The sequence below is a fragment of the Asparagus officinalis genome, chromosome 7 (genome assembly GCF_001876935.1).
Source record: "Asparagus officinalis chromosome 7, Aspof.V1, whole genome shotgun sequence".
NCBI lineage: Eukaryota > Viridiplantae > Streptophyta > Magnoliopsida > Asparagales > Asparagaceae > Asparagus > Asparagus officinalis.
Genome location: NC_033800.1, coordinates 149,998,351 through 150,014,630, shown reverse-complemented (window position 1 = coordinate 150,014,630; position 16,280 = coordinate 149,998,351). Strand labels below are relative to the sequence as shown.

General features: G+C 39.0%; 3 protein-coding genes across 4 annotated transcripts in view; all 3 read left to right on the top strand.

Moving 5' to 3' along the window:
- On the top strand, positions 4,975-6,075 carry LOC109848828 (NAD(P)H dehydrogenase (quinone) FQR1-like). Its single transcript, XM_020418523.1, has 3 exons — positions 4,975-5,061; positions 5,278-5,540; positions 5,844-6,075. Exons 1-3 carry the CDS (start codon positions 4,978-4,980, stop codon positions 6,073-6,075), a joined length of 579 nt encoding a protein of 192 aa, XP_020274112.1. The 5' UTR covers positions 4,975-4,977.
- LOC109848827 (multiple organellar RNA editing factor 9, chloroplastic) lies at positions 6,646-13,695 on the top strand. Its single transcript, XM_020418522.1, has 5 exons — positions 6,646-7,013; positions 8,238-8,335; positions 8,416-8,481; positions 8,563-8,739; positions 13,483-13,695. Exons 1-4 carry the CDS (start codon positions 6,667-6,669, stop codon positions 8,736-8,738), a joined length of 687 nt encoding a protein of 228 aa, XP_020274111.1. The 5' UTR covers positions 6,646-6,666; the 3' UTR covers position 8,739; positions 13,483-13,695.
- Positions 16,058-16,280, top strand: part of LOC109849252 (peptidyl-prolyl cis-trans isomerase CYP21-4-like) — a 4,584-nt gene continuing 4,361 nt past the window's right edge. Inside the window, exon 1 of one of the 2 annotated variants that reach the window (XM_020419063.1) lies at positions 16,058-16,254. The gene's annotated coding sequence lies outside the window, so the exon portion shown is untranslated. The remainder of the gene's footprint in view (positions 16,255-16,280) is intronic. The other variant, XM_020419065.1, reaches the window with a different exon arrangement.

Genomic DNA, 16,280 nt, shown 5'->3' with positions numbered 1-16,280 from the left:
AGCAAAGGGGTATATATAGGGTAGAAGAAAACAACCCTAAAAACCCAAAAAACCACTAAAAGACAAAAATCAGCAAGTTACAGATTCTGTACAAAAATAGTCGTTGGAGTGAACGGCGGTCGACCGTGAAAATCTCACGGTCGACCGCGAGCCACTTTTAAAACTTGGAAAATTTTCAGAAACTTTGGCGGTCGACCGTGGGAATTTTTGAGCTGACGGTCGACCGTGGCGATCGACCGCGAAAATTGCTGATGGCTCCGCAGGTAAAAACAAAGGCGCGGTCGACCGTGGCGGTCAACCGTAAACTGACATATGAGAAAATAGGTTTGAAAGTTGATTTTCTGATTTTAAAACCATGTTTAAAAATATCAAATAAATTCCAAAAAATATAAAACTTTGAGAAATATCATCATTTTGCAAAATAGTCCAAAAACATAAAAATGTAAACATATGAATTTTGACATTTTGCCTAAACCATATTTTAAAACTTTACAAAATGGTTTTATAGACTTGAAGAGATATGTAAACTATTGTTATGAAGTCTATAAACAATGAATGTAGTATTTTATCAAAATACACATATAATGCACTAAAACATGATTTCATTGAACTAAATAAAATTGATATTGATGAAATCATATATATGCATATAAGTATGAAACAAAAATATGTTTTCTAATTATATTTGATTGTTTCATATTAAAACTTGAAAACTATCAAACCAAAACATATATGTATATATATATAACTATATATATACAAAACCAAAACGTGTATGTATGTATATGATTGAGCTTAAAGTACTAACACACATAATATAAACACCTAAACTAAATGTTACTCAAGCTTGATCTTGATCTTCATTGTAGCTCAACTTGGTAAACTTGGATGAAGCTTGTAATTAGATCTTTAACTTGATAGCAAGGCTTCACTCCACTATTCCGCCAACTTCCATTGGATATGATCGTGAAAGATTGATTCCATCCATCCTCCAACCCGTTATTTGCCTAGAATAAATACGAAAACACAAACACTAGACAAACAACATTAGAAATAAATTGTTTGTTAAACATCATCAAAACAAGAAGGCCAACAACTGCGTGGCGAGCCTCGTCTTTGATGTCGAGCCTCGCTGCGTGGCGAACCTCGTGAGCTTCTTTAATAATGAGCTTCGTCTTCACTGACGAGCTTTAAATCTGATGACAAGCTTTGTTCTCATTGACGAACTTCACCTCCGATGATGAACTCCGAATCTCGTATCCAATGACGAGCCTTGAACCTTGTATCCGATGACGAGCTCCATCTTTGATAGCTATAGTTCAACTCGTGTCCAATAACGATTTTCGAACCCTGTATCCACTAGTGAACCTCGAACCTCGTATCCAATGATGAGCTCCGAATTCCATATCCACTAGCGAACCTCGTATCCAATGACGAGCTCCGAGTCTCGTGGATCCGTTTTATTCAATAATGAACTTTATCTTTCAATGTTGAGTTCTGCTGCATGGTGACTCTCGTTCTTGAGGTTGATCTTTTCTAAACAATGAACATCGCTTCTGATTGAAAGGGGGTTCGTTTCCCTGACCATTCTTTTCACCTTTCGAATTTTGGCATTTTTTAATACCTACAAAACCCCCTTCAAAGTTTTTAGACTTGAATCGTGTTGTATGTAGTCTGAAATACTTTGAATAAGTATCTCGAACCTGAGGAGTTTATTTCACGAGCCTGGTTTTGACATGAACCTCGTGTTTGCGAAAGTTACTTTGAGGTTCATTCTGGAGTCTGTCCCTTTATACAAGCCTTGTCAGAATAACAAACGTCTGACAAATGACCCCTCGTAGCTTCGTCAGCACCACTGCTATGCATATTTCCCAGACCTAGCGAATGGTTGCCAGCTGGTGATTGAAAATCCCCGTGAATCCCGTCCGTAGATCTTATTGGCGATAGATCTCGTCAAACGACCTTAACTGAAGATCGTGATCCTTGATTCGACCCTTTTCTCACCCCTATAATTAGGGTATCATAATATGAGAAGTCCTTTCTTCTCTCTTCGTCGTTTGGGTTATCTGAACTCCTTTTCTTCTCAAAATTCTGATCTTTCTTTCTTCACAAGTCCTTCAAGCGAAATCAATGGCCCCTAAGACCGCTGTAGACCGAAGCAAGAGTAAGGGCAAGAAGGTTGCTGGCTCTTCGCACGAACCTGGCGTTCTACCCACCTTTTCAGGTAATAGATCTTAAACGCATGATTTATGTTCTGAGGGATGTCAACCATGTCTATTTTAGACTTGGGTTTCTTGAGGAAGATGAACAGTTTCTTCCAGACTCATCATAAAGATGACGTCTTTTTGGCTGGATGAGGCTCGTCATCGATGATTCTCATCTCTATGACTTGTTTCATCTTTCGATGAGCCTTATTTGTAAGTTGCACTTCACATATCCAATGTCGTTGGCTATTTTGACGAGGGTCATCCTCTAGAATTGTTAAACAAAATTCGTTTATATGATGAGCTTCGTCTTTTCATCGACCACGTTCGTTGGATTGGCGAATTTTGTCTTCAGATGATGAACTTCGTGTTCTCCAACGAACCTTGCTGAACTGATGAACCTCGTTATCCCTATCGAGGTTCATTATTCGAATGAATTTCGACGTTCGTTGCCAGAATGACCTTCGTGTTATTTTACCATGACTACTGCTTGAGACTAATCTTGTTTGTCTTTTTGTGCAATCATATATCCTTCTACTCCACTTCCTCAACGTGGCAATCTCGGAGCGGATGGTACTCAGACGATTGCCATTCATCCTCATTATTCTGCTCTTGAGAGTATTCCGCTGTTCGGAGAACGGGGGCTAGAAAAAGTGGATCTTCTTTCTGACCCTTCAGTTTCCACATTTAGGCGTATGATCATTGATGCTCCCTTAGAGTCTATCAATCGTGAACCTATTGTGAAGCATGTTCTCTTATTCGGAGACTCTTCAGAGGATCCTGATTTGTTGGATATCGGGACATACGAATGGCTTAGAACTGTAAACGGGTGAAATTTGTTCTTACTTCGGATGGAGCGTGACGTCTCTCTTACTGCTTTGAAGATTGTCTCGGCTCCCAGGAGAATGGATTAGGATTTAACCCCAGTACAAGATGGGGTCATATGTAGCCACTTTTTTCGTAGCGGCGCCAAGATAGATAGTGGTGGTCGTTACATCATCGGATTGCACCCTGAGCTTTTTCAAAAAGAACTCCCGATTGGTGAGACTGCTGAAAAGGCTAACACTTTTGGTCGTGCGTTCTTTAGAAAAAATGGTCAATTCCCTGCTAAAGACTTTAGAACTCCAGGCTGGTCTCATTGGAGTCCTACACAATGGTGACATCGTATCACCGAATACATTTTGCGGGAGAATCAAGAAGACCTGCAAAAGTTTGGTCTTTATGCGCCCATCAGGGCGACACAATTCGGGTTGATCAATAACTCCCACCAATTCTTTGATATTTTGGAATTGAATAATCCTACAACCCGTAAATTTCTTTACTCCTGATGGAGAAATAAGGATTGTTCTTCATGAGATGGAAGAAGTCTCCGGGCTGCCGAACGGGAACTACCCGTATGAGGAGTATATCCCAGGTCAACGAGAGTTAGTTGTTTTAGAGAAGGAACAATCCCAAGTGGTAGAGACCTTTTGGGAAGTAATGTGTCACTACCACATTTGTATGAACGTGGAGGGATGGCTCAATAAGAGGGGTGAAAGACTCCTTAGCCATAACATCTGGGCCCGATATCTCTTCAAGAACTTGGAGCATAAAAATGACCCCGTGGTTCCCTTGGGTCCTTGCGACGCGAGTGAATTGTCGCGACGGGTACTTACTTATCCTCTCATGCATCGGGTATCGGAATCAGATGAACAAGGTTACCCTGTTGGTACCACTTTTGAGAGTTACTTCTTTCAAAGTGGGGAGCCTATTTTTTCTAAGGCGCTGCTGGCAGGATATCTCATGTTGTGGCTTCATCAAGTCGTCGTCGTTTCTGGAAACTTTGATTTGCTACCAATGGAAGTGGTGTTTCTTGCCGTATGTTTAGCGCATGGCCATTCTTATGCCCTTCTTCCTACTATGATCGTCCGCATTCATTATGGATTGCGGAGTTTATGTTACCAATTTTGTCGAGGTAACGAGAACCCAAAGGTTGGCTTGCCATACACTTATTTCATGGCATGGGTTGTTCTGCATTGTCCAACCCTTATGGGTACGCCTTCTACTCGTACAGAGAATGAGAAGCTAATATAGGGCCAGACTTCAAGTATTCAGAGTATTTTCTCCTTATCAGTAGAATCACCCACCCCGTGATTAATTTCGTAAGTTAAAGCCCAAGAAAGATGAAGTAAATAGCAAAAGATGAGGTTTTGCTCTGTAAATTAGCAGTCAAGGCTGGTACCTGCAGTTTGATTCTACGGAACATTGTCATATGGTTAGAATCCCTCGGTCGCCATCGTCACCTTAGGTGTGTGTTTATTATTACTGGCGCTCTAGATTTTCTTTGACGCTTTTCTAGCATTAAGCTCTATCTTTTCTGTCTTTGTCGTTCTCGTGTGTGACACTGAGAAAATGTCTCCCTAGTACCTTGTATAATTGCGCTTATTGTGCTGTCTCGCGATTTAGTTTATAAATGTAATATCGTAGATTTTGAGAATGTGATGACATGTTTTGTGGCCCTTGTGCATGACTTCCACTTATTGCTGACACATGCACGGCATGGGTAATATCCATCAGTACTTCTCTTAATTGAAAGATGCATTGTTGCGAAGAAAAGATGCTTCTTACAAAATTATGCGCCCCCGACTCTTAAGAAAATTTCAGTTCGAAGAGACATTCTCTTAAACTTCAGATAAGCTGTAGTTCAAATTCATGTGCATCCCGTGTGCAAGAAACCAAATTTTCACGCTGACGAGGCTTATATAAGTAGTGCTGGTTGTGCAGGTACTACTCAATGTATGGGCATGTTGAGAAGTTAGCAGAGGAGATTAAAAAAGGTGCATCATCCGTCGAAGGAGTAGAAGCTAAGCTATGGCAGGTCTGTGTTCACTACCTGAACCATAACTATGTTTCTTGAGTAAAGAATGTCAAATGGGCTGAAAGCATATATTCAATTCTAGTCATCCTGTCTTTAGAGGAAATTAGTAGGCCAATACTAATTAAGTGTAGTCTCATCTTATTAAAACATTTTCTACAGTTATGCACCATTCCTGAAACTAAACGAAGAGAAATTAATGCACTATTTGTGAAACAGGTACCTGAAACTCTCCCTGAAGAGGTGCTTGCAAAGATGAGCGCGCCTCCCAAGGGTGAAGCACCAGCAATCACAGCAAATGAGCTTGTTGAGGCTGATGGAATTATCTTTGGTTTCCCAACTAGATTTGGAATGATGGCAGCACAGTTCAAAGCTTTTCTGGATTCAACCGGAGGCCTCTGGGGAAGCCAGCAGCTTGCTGGCAAGCCTGCGGGGATTTTCTTCAGCACAGGATCCCAGGGTGGGGGACAGGAGACTACTGCGTAAGCCGCTTCATCACGTTCACTCCTACCATTAGGCTAACAGTACTCAGATACTAGCACTCACTTGTTTTCCGCAGCATTTATATACACGCCCTAAGTTGTTTAAAACTAGGCACGTTAGTACCCTCTATGCAAATGTGAAAATTTTCACCCTCAACTCAAACGGTCACTCGGTAAAGTCCACATCATTCCACATATCCCAAATCTGTTCACGTTCACGTATGTCTACATTTAGGGCTGCCTGTTAGGAAAATTACCGAAGACACTCGACATCTTGACCAACATGTGCTAAAATTTCTGCAGTTTTACAGCAATTACTCAGCTGGTTCACCATGGGATGATGTTTGTCCCTGTCGGCTACACTTTTGGTGCTGGAATGTTCGAGATGGAGCAAGTGAAGGGAGGAAGTCCTTATGGTGCTGGAACTTTCGCGGGTGATGGTTCAAGAACTCCGACTGAGCTAGAGCTGAAGCAAGCGTTCCATCAGGGCCAGTACTTTGCCAGCGTCGCCAAGAAACTCAAGGGCTCATCCTGATCTGCTCCATACTTCCAGTCTTTTGCGACGCTATATACTGTCACGTGTTACTATCGTCATGTAGTAAATGCGGGTTTATTTCACATTTAACGCATACATACCTGTCAGAGTTAGTTACGGTGCTGTGTCCTGTAAGCCGCGTGATTAGTAAAATGGGTCATCGGTTGTTTGCTCTTTGAGCTGGGGCTGTTTCAGTTGCTTGAAGATGGTCATGTTTGTATTATGATGATGCTAAACCACTGAGAATCTTCATGCAGTGGAAAGTTATGTCAGGGTTAATATCCTTTTTTAAAACTCTGATGACGGGTTTTCTTCCAAAAATATGAAGAAGATTTACTTTTATGAAGGATCAGGCTAGTTTATCAGGTAAATGTCTCTGAAAATGGCAATCCATGGGTGTGAAGGGTGGTAACCGTCACCATAGTTATAGATGAGGGTGTTATCTGCAATTTGGAAAAAGATAGAGAAAACCCCTCAAAAATATCTTTAGTCAAATATAAATACCTAGCCTCTCTCTCAAAACCCTGGCTAATTAAATCCCCCCCTTATCTTCATCCTCCTTGCTCTCCCTCTCCCTCTCCCTCTCCTCCAATGGCGACCCTAACCTCCTCATCCTCCTCCTCGTACCTCCACCTCAAATCCCTAATCCCCTCCTCCACCACCCCCAACCCGAGATCCCTCAACCCTTCTCGTCTCAACCCCTCAGCTCCCCTCCCTCTCAAGAAACGACCCTCCATGGGGGTTTCAAACCGACCAACCATCAAAGCGATGGCCGTGAACAGAAACAACAGCAACGACGAGCCCAGGGAGACGATTATGCTGCCGGGCTGCGATTACAACCACTGGCTTATCGTCATGGAGTTCCCCAAAGACCCGGCGCCGACGAGGGAGCAGATGATTGAGACCTACCTCAACACCCTTGCCACTGTCCTTGGAAGGTAGCCGAGAATTTGATCGCCCAGTTGAGCATTCTTGATTATTTGTTTTTTATTGTAATGTTTTTGATTTGATTTTGTCATGCTCATGGAGAAAATTAGGTTAAAGTTAGTTTCTTTTAAGACAAACTGTAGACTTTTTTGCTGAATCAATGTCTAGTTTGAAGGTTGTGTATCATATATGAACTCTCTGTATGCACTAGTTGCTTTTTGTTCTTCGGTTGAACCTTTTTTTCTTGTTACAGTAGAATGAATGATGTTATTCTTTAGATATTTTTTTCAGTATCTTTGATTTACAATTTGTAATGCTTGCTTTTATCTAGTTAAGTTAGTTAGCAATTGATTTTGGACAAAAACATGGAGCACCCAAGAAGTTTAAATCGATTTTGCACAAAACGTTGTGCTGAATGTACTTCATAGTATCTTTATGGAGCTTTTATACACTGAACAGAATAGGAAGTGTAAACAAGAAATTTCTTTTCTAGTGTGTTTCTTAGATTGATAATTGATTTCATTTTGGACCTCGCCTTTTTCCTCTTACCATTTCTTGTGTAAAAGCTCTACACTATAATCCTTATGTTCTACCCAAAGATAGCTGCATCAGAGCTTTTAAACTTTTTCCTTGTTTAAGGAGATGCATTTTATTTGCACTATACATAGTATTAAATCAATCTATTAGATTGTCGATGAGGAATATTAGGGTAGAATATTATGCAATCTTCTATTATATGAAGTATTTCCGTTGCTTTGATCGAACTTAGGGGGTTGTATGCGCGTGCATATCTGTTTGCGAGTAATGAGTGCAAGCATATAACAATTGTTTCTTGTCATATGTGCATGTGCAGTTGGATGATGAGGGCTTGAAAATGCTCAGAAGCATATAACCACGCAAATGAAGCATATTCACATAGGGATTTTGATTTTTTTTAATTTTATATTAATCAACACCAATGCTCCTCTTTATTTGACCGGGCTTTCATGGCAAGAAATAGCCATGTACAGAGTCAGAGGGGTTGTTGAATCATGTAAACACTTGCATACTGTTTTCTTCAAGCATCTGGGTACTCACTTGCAGAATAAGAATCTGTAAACTCATAGGGTTATAGAGACAAAAGCTTTGTTTTCTTTGGGTATTTCATTTCTTGCCATGTAATTGATCTCACATTCTTCAAATTTGCTATAATTACTTTGCGTTCTTATTCTATACTGTCCTTGTTTCCTTCACAGCATGGAGGAAGCCAAGAAGAATATGTATGCTTTCAGTACTACTACTTACACTGGCTTCCAGTGTACTGTGTCTGAAGAGACATCAGAGAAATTCAAAGGTCAGCATATGTTTGTAAGCAAATATATTTGTGTGATTTTCTTTTCTATATTGTTTCTAAATTTATTTATGTGTTTGCAGGATTGCCGGGTGTCCTGTGGGTACTCCCAGATTCCTACATTGATGTTAAGAATAAGGATTATGGAGGTTGGCCTTAGCACCTTCGGTGATTAAACTTCTTATTGTAATTTATTTGTGGTTAAGTTCTCAATATTCTTTGTTATTCAGGTGATAAGTATATAAATGGCGAGATAATCCCATGCAAGTACCCAACTTACCAACCGAAGCAAAGAAACAGTTCAAAATATGAGAGCAGAAGGTATGAGAGACGAAGAGATGGTCCTCCCCCTGAACGTAGAAAAGCAAAGCCAGCAGCTCCTCGGACTGAATCAGCATCTTCATAAGGTAAACACAAGATTTGGCATTATGCATTCGAAATCATGATCTCTGGACATAGTATTTTGCTAAGTTCTCAATTCTTGCTGTATTTGTTTTAGCCTTTGAAAATCATGATATCTAGACATCATATTTTGTTAATTCATTAAGTCTTGGCACTACTTTCATGCACATTATGCTAAGAGTACCACCTTCAATTATGATATGAGAAGGACAAGCGCATGACACGCAGAGTGGAAGAAGAGTAGATTCTTATGGTTGAAAGTTATCGTCTTGCTATCATACGTTGCGCTAATTTAGAGAGTGTAATGAGTTTCTCATTACCTTGTATTTTTATATAGTTATCCTCGTGCTCTGTTCTGCTTTGAGCCCTTGTGCTCATGTTCTTTCCTCAGTTTTCATAATTTGGTCCAATTAAGGTAATCTCCTATTGATATTAGGTAAAACGAGAGGCATTTTTCTTTTCCTTAGTTTGTTTTTTGGAGTATTCTAGTTGCTGTCTTATTTGGGATACACTTGTGTGCATCCGAGTATTCTAGTTACTTGAGAGATGCTTTCGATTGTTTATTCTTTAATGATTGGGATACACTTGTGTGCAGCAGAGTATAGAAGTGAAGATGAGTTATTTTAAGTACAAAGAATCATTACCTAATAAGAGAAGATTAATTTGTTCATCCCTACGAGTAGTTGTTTCGTCTTGAACTGGGTAGGAAGCACATATTACTGATATATTGATCAACTTCTTTTGCTTGTATTCATGAGCTGTTGGGTCTTTTAAACTCCTTTTGACCTTTTAACACTGTATCTCCTTTTCTTTAAACTTTTGGGACATCACTCCTTTTGGCAAGTCAAAGTTGGAATTCGAGTCATAGCCAACGCATTAGGAGTTAGTAACATCAACGAGTGGATTGGGCCAACAAGGCAACCATTGTTATTTGTTTGTCTTCATGTTCAGCGTTGGTTTACTCTCGTATAATCTATTGATTTAAAGTATTTATTAATGTGTAAATAACTATATTATGGGAAATTTCAGAAAAAACTCAATACATAGGGTCGATTTCCACAATACGCCCAAGCTTTTCCTACTAAACACCCAAAACTTTTCTCACGTAAGCCCCAAAGTGACAAAATGCCCCAGAGCATAAACAAATACTTTTTTTTTCATTTTTAGCTTTTTTGTCAAAAGGAAACCTCATATTTGCAAATTTGCAAGAAAACCCTCCTCTCCCTCCCTCTTTCCTCCCACTCATAGTATGTTTTTTTTTGGGTGGGGGGTGGGGGTGAGGGAGAGTTTCTGTTTTGTAAATTGCCTGACAAGTGGGGCTTTTCGTGGGAAAAGTTTTGAGTATTTAACGGGAAAAACAAAGTTCTTGGGGGTATTGTGTGAAACGCCCTAAAATATTGGAGGGTTTTGTAAAATTTACCCCTATGTTATTGTTGCAAAGGTGAAATTAACGTGGGCGTAGGGTACTCTCCTTTGGTCTACTTACTTCAGTTATCCTACCTTAAATGAAGGGTGAAATTGCTCTCCAGATTCAATTCATTTATAAGTTCTAGTTCCTAAATTGCCCAAATAGTCTGCAGGGTCATTGTTTGTGCATCTCTCAGTGTTGTCTGCATAGTATACAACACATCACGCTTCAAATTCTTGCCTCTTAGGTCCTACATTTTAAATGCGAATCATGCTCTCATCTGATTGAATTGCAGGTGCCTAGAGGCCCTTAATAAATGCACCAAATTGATGATATCCGAAGGAGTTGGTGTGTGCTAGTTGAACTGTCCTGTCGAAAAACAATGGCTACTCTATGATATAATAAGATCCAATTGATTAATCTTTTGACAAAATTGGTTTCCTGATCATTTCTCAAGACTTGTTCATCTGTTTCCTTAATGATTGGTAGTAGGGCCTATGATTACTGCATGAGTGGTGGTAAAATTTTGCCCTGCTACTTATCTGAAAAATCTATGCTGACATGAGTTATGATGGAGGTTATTAAGTTTGTATTGAACCGTTAAGTTTGTATTGAACCTAGTTGAGTAAGTGTTAAACCGAGTCATGAAATACACTTTGGTATTGTTAGTAAGTGTCGAGTATGTGATTCTAGTCTCAAAAGGAAAATGATAGGAGCCTGAGTTGTTTATTTGGAGTCTGAGTTGTCTATCTTTGTTTGGGGCCTATTTACTAATCGATTAATCTTTTGCCCTCTTAAATAATAATTCCTTGTAAAGAATGTCAAACTCAATGATTGCGGGATATCTTCTACAGGGGAGCTAAAGCCAAGACAGAAGGATTTGTTTTCTAAAATATAATGGGGGTATCCCGCTTGGAGACCCGAACTAAAGTGGATTAATGGACTAGTACTAACAGTGCCCTTATGGCTTTGTAAAATAAAGAAGTTAAAAAAGTGAGGAACTTAGATGTTATGGGTATATGCTCACTTGTCTAAGTATTAATGGGAATGTTTGATTAGTAGTAGTTATAGATGGTTGAATAGGTGAAGGCAAAGATGTATCATAGACCTAATACCTTTGACCAAAATTGCAGACTGGCATCATGTAATAAGTAATTAAGAAGAAGAGAAACCGATTGGGGGAGCTCCTGAGTAATTTAATTTAAATTAAGCTATCATTCTGCATAACCACAGAGAGTTCAGAATGAATGATTGGGGGTGCTCCTTGGCTTAACAAATTAAAGCTTTGGAATTTCCACCCTTTTTGTTTCTAGTGGACCACTCTGGCTTCTGTCTTCCAATCCTTGCCAAGATTCTATTCCCTTTAGTTTGCTAGTCTCTCTCACTTCTTCATGCCGAAAAAGAAAAAGCCAATTTTCAAATCTCAACACTGAATTCACTTTGTGCTTCTCAATTTAGTAACTGTAATATCTCCATGTTAGATATCTAAAGTGACAAAATCGCCCTTTTATTAATTGTGAAGACATTAGTTGACACTTGACTTTTTCTTCTTCTTTTTTCACAACAAGTAACCCTCAAGAATTAATAGAACCAATGCTCATAAGAAAGTTAACAATTATTTTGAATCATAATTGTTGAATGTTCAAAATTACACTTCATATTCTTCATGTCACCTTCTAACTAAAATTTTAAACCAAAGCTTCTTCATTCAAATAGAAGCTTTAATTGTTTTCAGGTTTCATGGGTGGTTATCTATGTTCTTATGGACAATCATTATTTTCTATGTAATAAAAATATCCTTCTACAGAAAAAGAAAGAAATAATCTAGGCACAAAATCATTTGAATAATTGGATTGCTCTATACTAATCACCACTGCCTGCCAGTTACTTTCCTCTTTTCCCCTGTTTCCAATACGTTGCGAAAGGGTACTTTGGTAGTTCCGAACTTTTCCATTAGTCTATGTAGCCCCCACCTTAAGAAAAAAAATTCCCTTTTTCAGGGAACTTTTCTCCAGCAATCTCTCTCTCTCTCTCTCTCTCTCTCAAACCCCTCCTTAAACCCACCTCCCCCCTTCTCTCTCTCTCTCTCTCTCTCTCTCTCTCTCTCTCTCTCTCTCTCTCATATGGAGTTCCTTTCTCTCTCTTGTTTCCTCCTCCTCCTCCCTATCTTTACCAGAGGTGATCCAATCCATGACCTCCTCAAAGCTCACAACCTTCCACCTGGTCTCCTCCCCAAATCCATAACCAACTTCACCTTCGACCCCTCAACCTCTCTCCTCGTAGCCCACCTCGAAAAACCCTGCTATGCCAAATACGACAGCCTCACTTACTTTGACTGGGTGGTGACCGGAAAGTTAAGCTACGGAGTACTGAAACGAGTTGATGGGTTTAAGCAAGAGGAGCTCTTCGTTTGGTTGCCTGTCAAGGGGATTTTTAACATGAATCCTGAGTCTGGAGTGATTATGTTTGATATTGGACTTGCTCATAAACAGTTGTCGATGAGTTTGTTTGAGACGCCGCCGGAGTGTAACGATTATGGGGTTTTGGATGAGGTTGGAGGTGAGTTAAAAAACATTGGATTTTGATGGGTTGTAAAATGATTTTTAATTGAATTGTTTTAATGGGTATTGTTTCTTTTTATGACATCTCTGGTCTTTTTATCGAATTAGTGGCTGAGAAGATGGAATTTTGAGTTGATTTAGATCGGCGTTCGCTAGGTGGGGTTTGAAATGGAGGGGGTTGTTGGGAGTTTGAACTGGCTTTTTAATGTGTCTATCTATCTATCTAGTGAATAGGCTTGTGGTACTCAAGATTCGGATTGTTCCATTCTCTGTTCCCTTTGTCAGTTCGGAAAATTGATATAGATTTCTTTATTCAGTTTGAAATTGAATTATATGATTATTATTTAGTATTTATGGGTTCTCATTAATTATTTGTGGGATGTTTTGCATTCGTTTTCTGAATGTCCACTTCCTTCTTATAAATGCAATGAAGGTGATGGGTTTATCGAATTTGAAAATTTGAATGTCTGTTACTTTATTAATTAATAATTCTTTTGTAATGGTATAAGTTGAATGTCAGCATTCATGCTTCTGGTTATTTTGTTTTGGAATTTTGTATCACATGTTTCTTGCTTCTCTGTAGTCCCCTTCGCTCTTCTTTCTGGTTATTTTGTTTTGGAATTTTGTATCACATGTTTCTTGCTTCTCTGTAGTCCCCTTCGCTCTTCTACCTACCTATCTGTGCTTTTCTTCAATTGCCAGCAGAGCAGTCTCAGAGTGTTGATAAATTTTATTTACTCGCTTTCAACTAGTAACTGAACGATGGTTTTTGTTTGCAGGGTCTCTTGGCAGAAAAGGAGGAATCAAGGAGCAAAGATGATAAAGAGTCTACGCAGAAAAGATGCTCTCTCTCTCTCTCTCTATGCGTTTCCCCTTATTTCCTGCTTTTTTTTTACTTAGCTTTTTAGACTTCTTTTCGTGGAAAACTAGCTTATTATGAACTCTGTTGTAAATGGAAGTTTGATAATCAAAGACCCTGAAGAGTTCAGCCAGTTGATACCCTCTTTTTTTTTTTTAACCCCACCCCCGGTTGTGTTTTCTTTGTGCTAATTGATGATTAAGTGACCTAACAATGGTTTGCTCGCCTTAATATATAGTTATTTTTCTTGTAATAAGACTAGAAAACTTGTGCTTAGATGGCTGATGACTCTGGCACCCACCAAACATAATAGTTATTTCTTGCGTCTTTGTTGAGATACTTTCCACTTTAGCTGAGTTGGATTATGCACTGTGGCTCTAGCCAATGTACAACTCAAAAATTTACCCCCAATTTCGATCCTAATACAATAATCTTACTACCGAACTTTGTGGTGAAAACGGTGCCCCTTCAATCTTGAAAGAGTTGACGGAATCACTTCCTCGGTACTATTTTTGTGGGGACGATGAGCCAGGGCTTGCTAAAGGAAGGAACAGAACACACAAGTGTAGATGTACATAACACGATAAAAAGAGGGAAGTCAAATAATAGGAAACCTATTTTCTAAGAAAAATTGTTTTGAGATTGTTTGGTTGACTAAAAAAAGAAGGAAATCAAAGAATGGGATATGAGTTGTCACATTATTATTAGATGATGCGTGTGATTTTTTAAGAAAATTTGTTTTGAGGTTGTTTGGTTGGCTAAAAAATTAAGGAAATAAATTATAAGAAACTTATTTCCTGTAATAGGTTCTTTTCTTATGTTTGGTTCATTCTAAGAAAATAGATGAGATGAGATGAGTTGTTATTATATTATTGGATGATATGACCTACACTTAAGGAAATCGATTTCCTAGCTTTTTTGGAGGAAATTGATGGAAATAAAATGTTAATGAGACGAGATGAGTTGTCACCATATTATTGGATGATGCGCGCGGTTTTTAAAGATGTGATGTGATGAAAGATGAGATGAGTTGGATGATGTGACTCATTTCTTGTGTTTAGTTTATTTTTAGGAGATGATATGAGATGAGTTGTAGAATGAAAACAATATTTTATTGGATGTTGTGGTCAGTTTTAGGGATGAAAATGGATAAAAATAATATTTTATTGATTTCCATGTACACTTTTCCTTTTCTTGATTTTTGGGAAACCATCCAAAGCCCCTTATCGTCAAATTTATTTATTTTTTATAATTTTTTTTTTAAAGAAAATGGTAGGACTCGTTGAAGACTCGAAGAACGTAGTACACGCGCATTTCAAATAGGAAAAAGACACGGACGCTTTCGACCTTTAGCGATGCGTGTTTTCGTGACGAGAATATCACTGGCAGCAGGTGTTGGTTAAGCTGTCAGTAGCACTCTCTTGCCTCCCCCTACTTTTTTGACAAAAAAATGTCTAATCGATTAATGTCTTATTCTAATTCTTCAGCTCCAAGATTTCCTTGTCGCTAAAATAAAGTTAAATTGCATTATTAGAAGTTGCTGTCCCTTGCATAACAAGGCTCGTATCGAGATGTCAGCATCTTAAAAAATATATTGTGTTCTTGAGTGTCAAATCACGGTGGTTTTAGACGGGTGGATTTCTTCATGATTTTCCATTTCCCATCAAACGCAAGCGCGTATGTCATAGGACAATGTTGTTTACAAGTACATAGATATCTTTGTTTAATTACGTATGTTTTGATAATGATACATAGGCTTAGGATTTATGAGGGCAAAATTTTAAAACAGACCCCTTTGCAAAAAATATTCCTAAAAAATATCCTGTTTTGAAAATATTCGTAAAAAACGACCTAGTTTCAGCCTTAATGTTGAAACTGGGTTGTTTTTTTGCGAAAAATGTTCCCAAACTTTTTACGGGAGTTGAACTCCCGTGAAGTTTTTTTCAAAACAAAACTTCACGGGAGTTGAAGTCCCGTGAAGTTTTTTCAAACTTCACGAGAGTTCAACTCCCGTGAAGTTTGGGAATATTTTTTTTTTTTCAAAAACCGACCTAGTTTCAGTACTGAGACTAAAAGTAGGTCGTTTTTTAAAAATAAAGTGGAAACGGGTCTTTTTTAGGAATATTTTTGCAAAGGGGTCTGTTTTCAAAATTTATCCGGATTTATGAAGATAAAAGGACCTAGTCAAGGCTCAAGAATGGGGGAGGAAACAAACCTCCTCAGGAAAAAGAACCAAGTTATTTTTAAAGCGCTTTATTGAACAAGCTGTAGAAGTTCGTATCAAGCGCCTAGATCCCATGAAAGTATCATTTGTACGTTTTAATGGCCACGCAATCGTAATTAAAATAAAGGGCCGAAGCGGGTACCAAAAGGGCCATGATTGCACATGCAGCGACCCAATCGGACGGAAGAACCTAACGCTACCAAACGACATTAATTAAATCCGAACTTTTGGGCTCTGGGCCTTCGATTAAGATTTGATACCAAACGAAGGCGCTGGCCCATTTCCTTATTCTGATCGCTCGGTAGAGTTACCTGCCTCCCATCGCCGTAAATACGACGCGGCCTGCTCTCGCTCTTTCGTCTCCTCCACGCTCTCTCGATTCAAATCTCTCCTTTGAAAATTTCCAGCGACGAAGTTTTCTTCTTTGATCCGCTGACCGCCTGTTAGCGGTCCGAGGGGGCGTCAGCGGCGGGGGGGGGGGGAGGGGGGGGGGG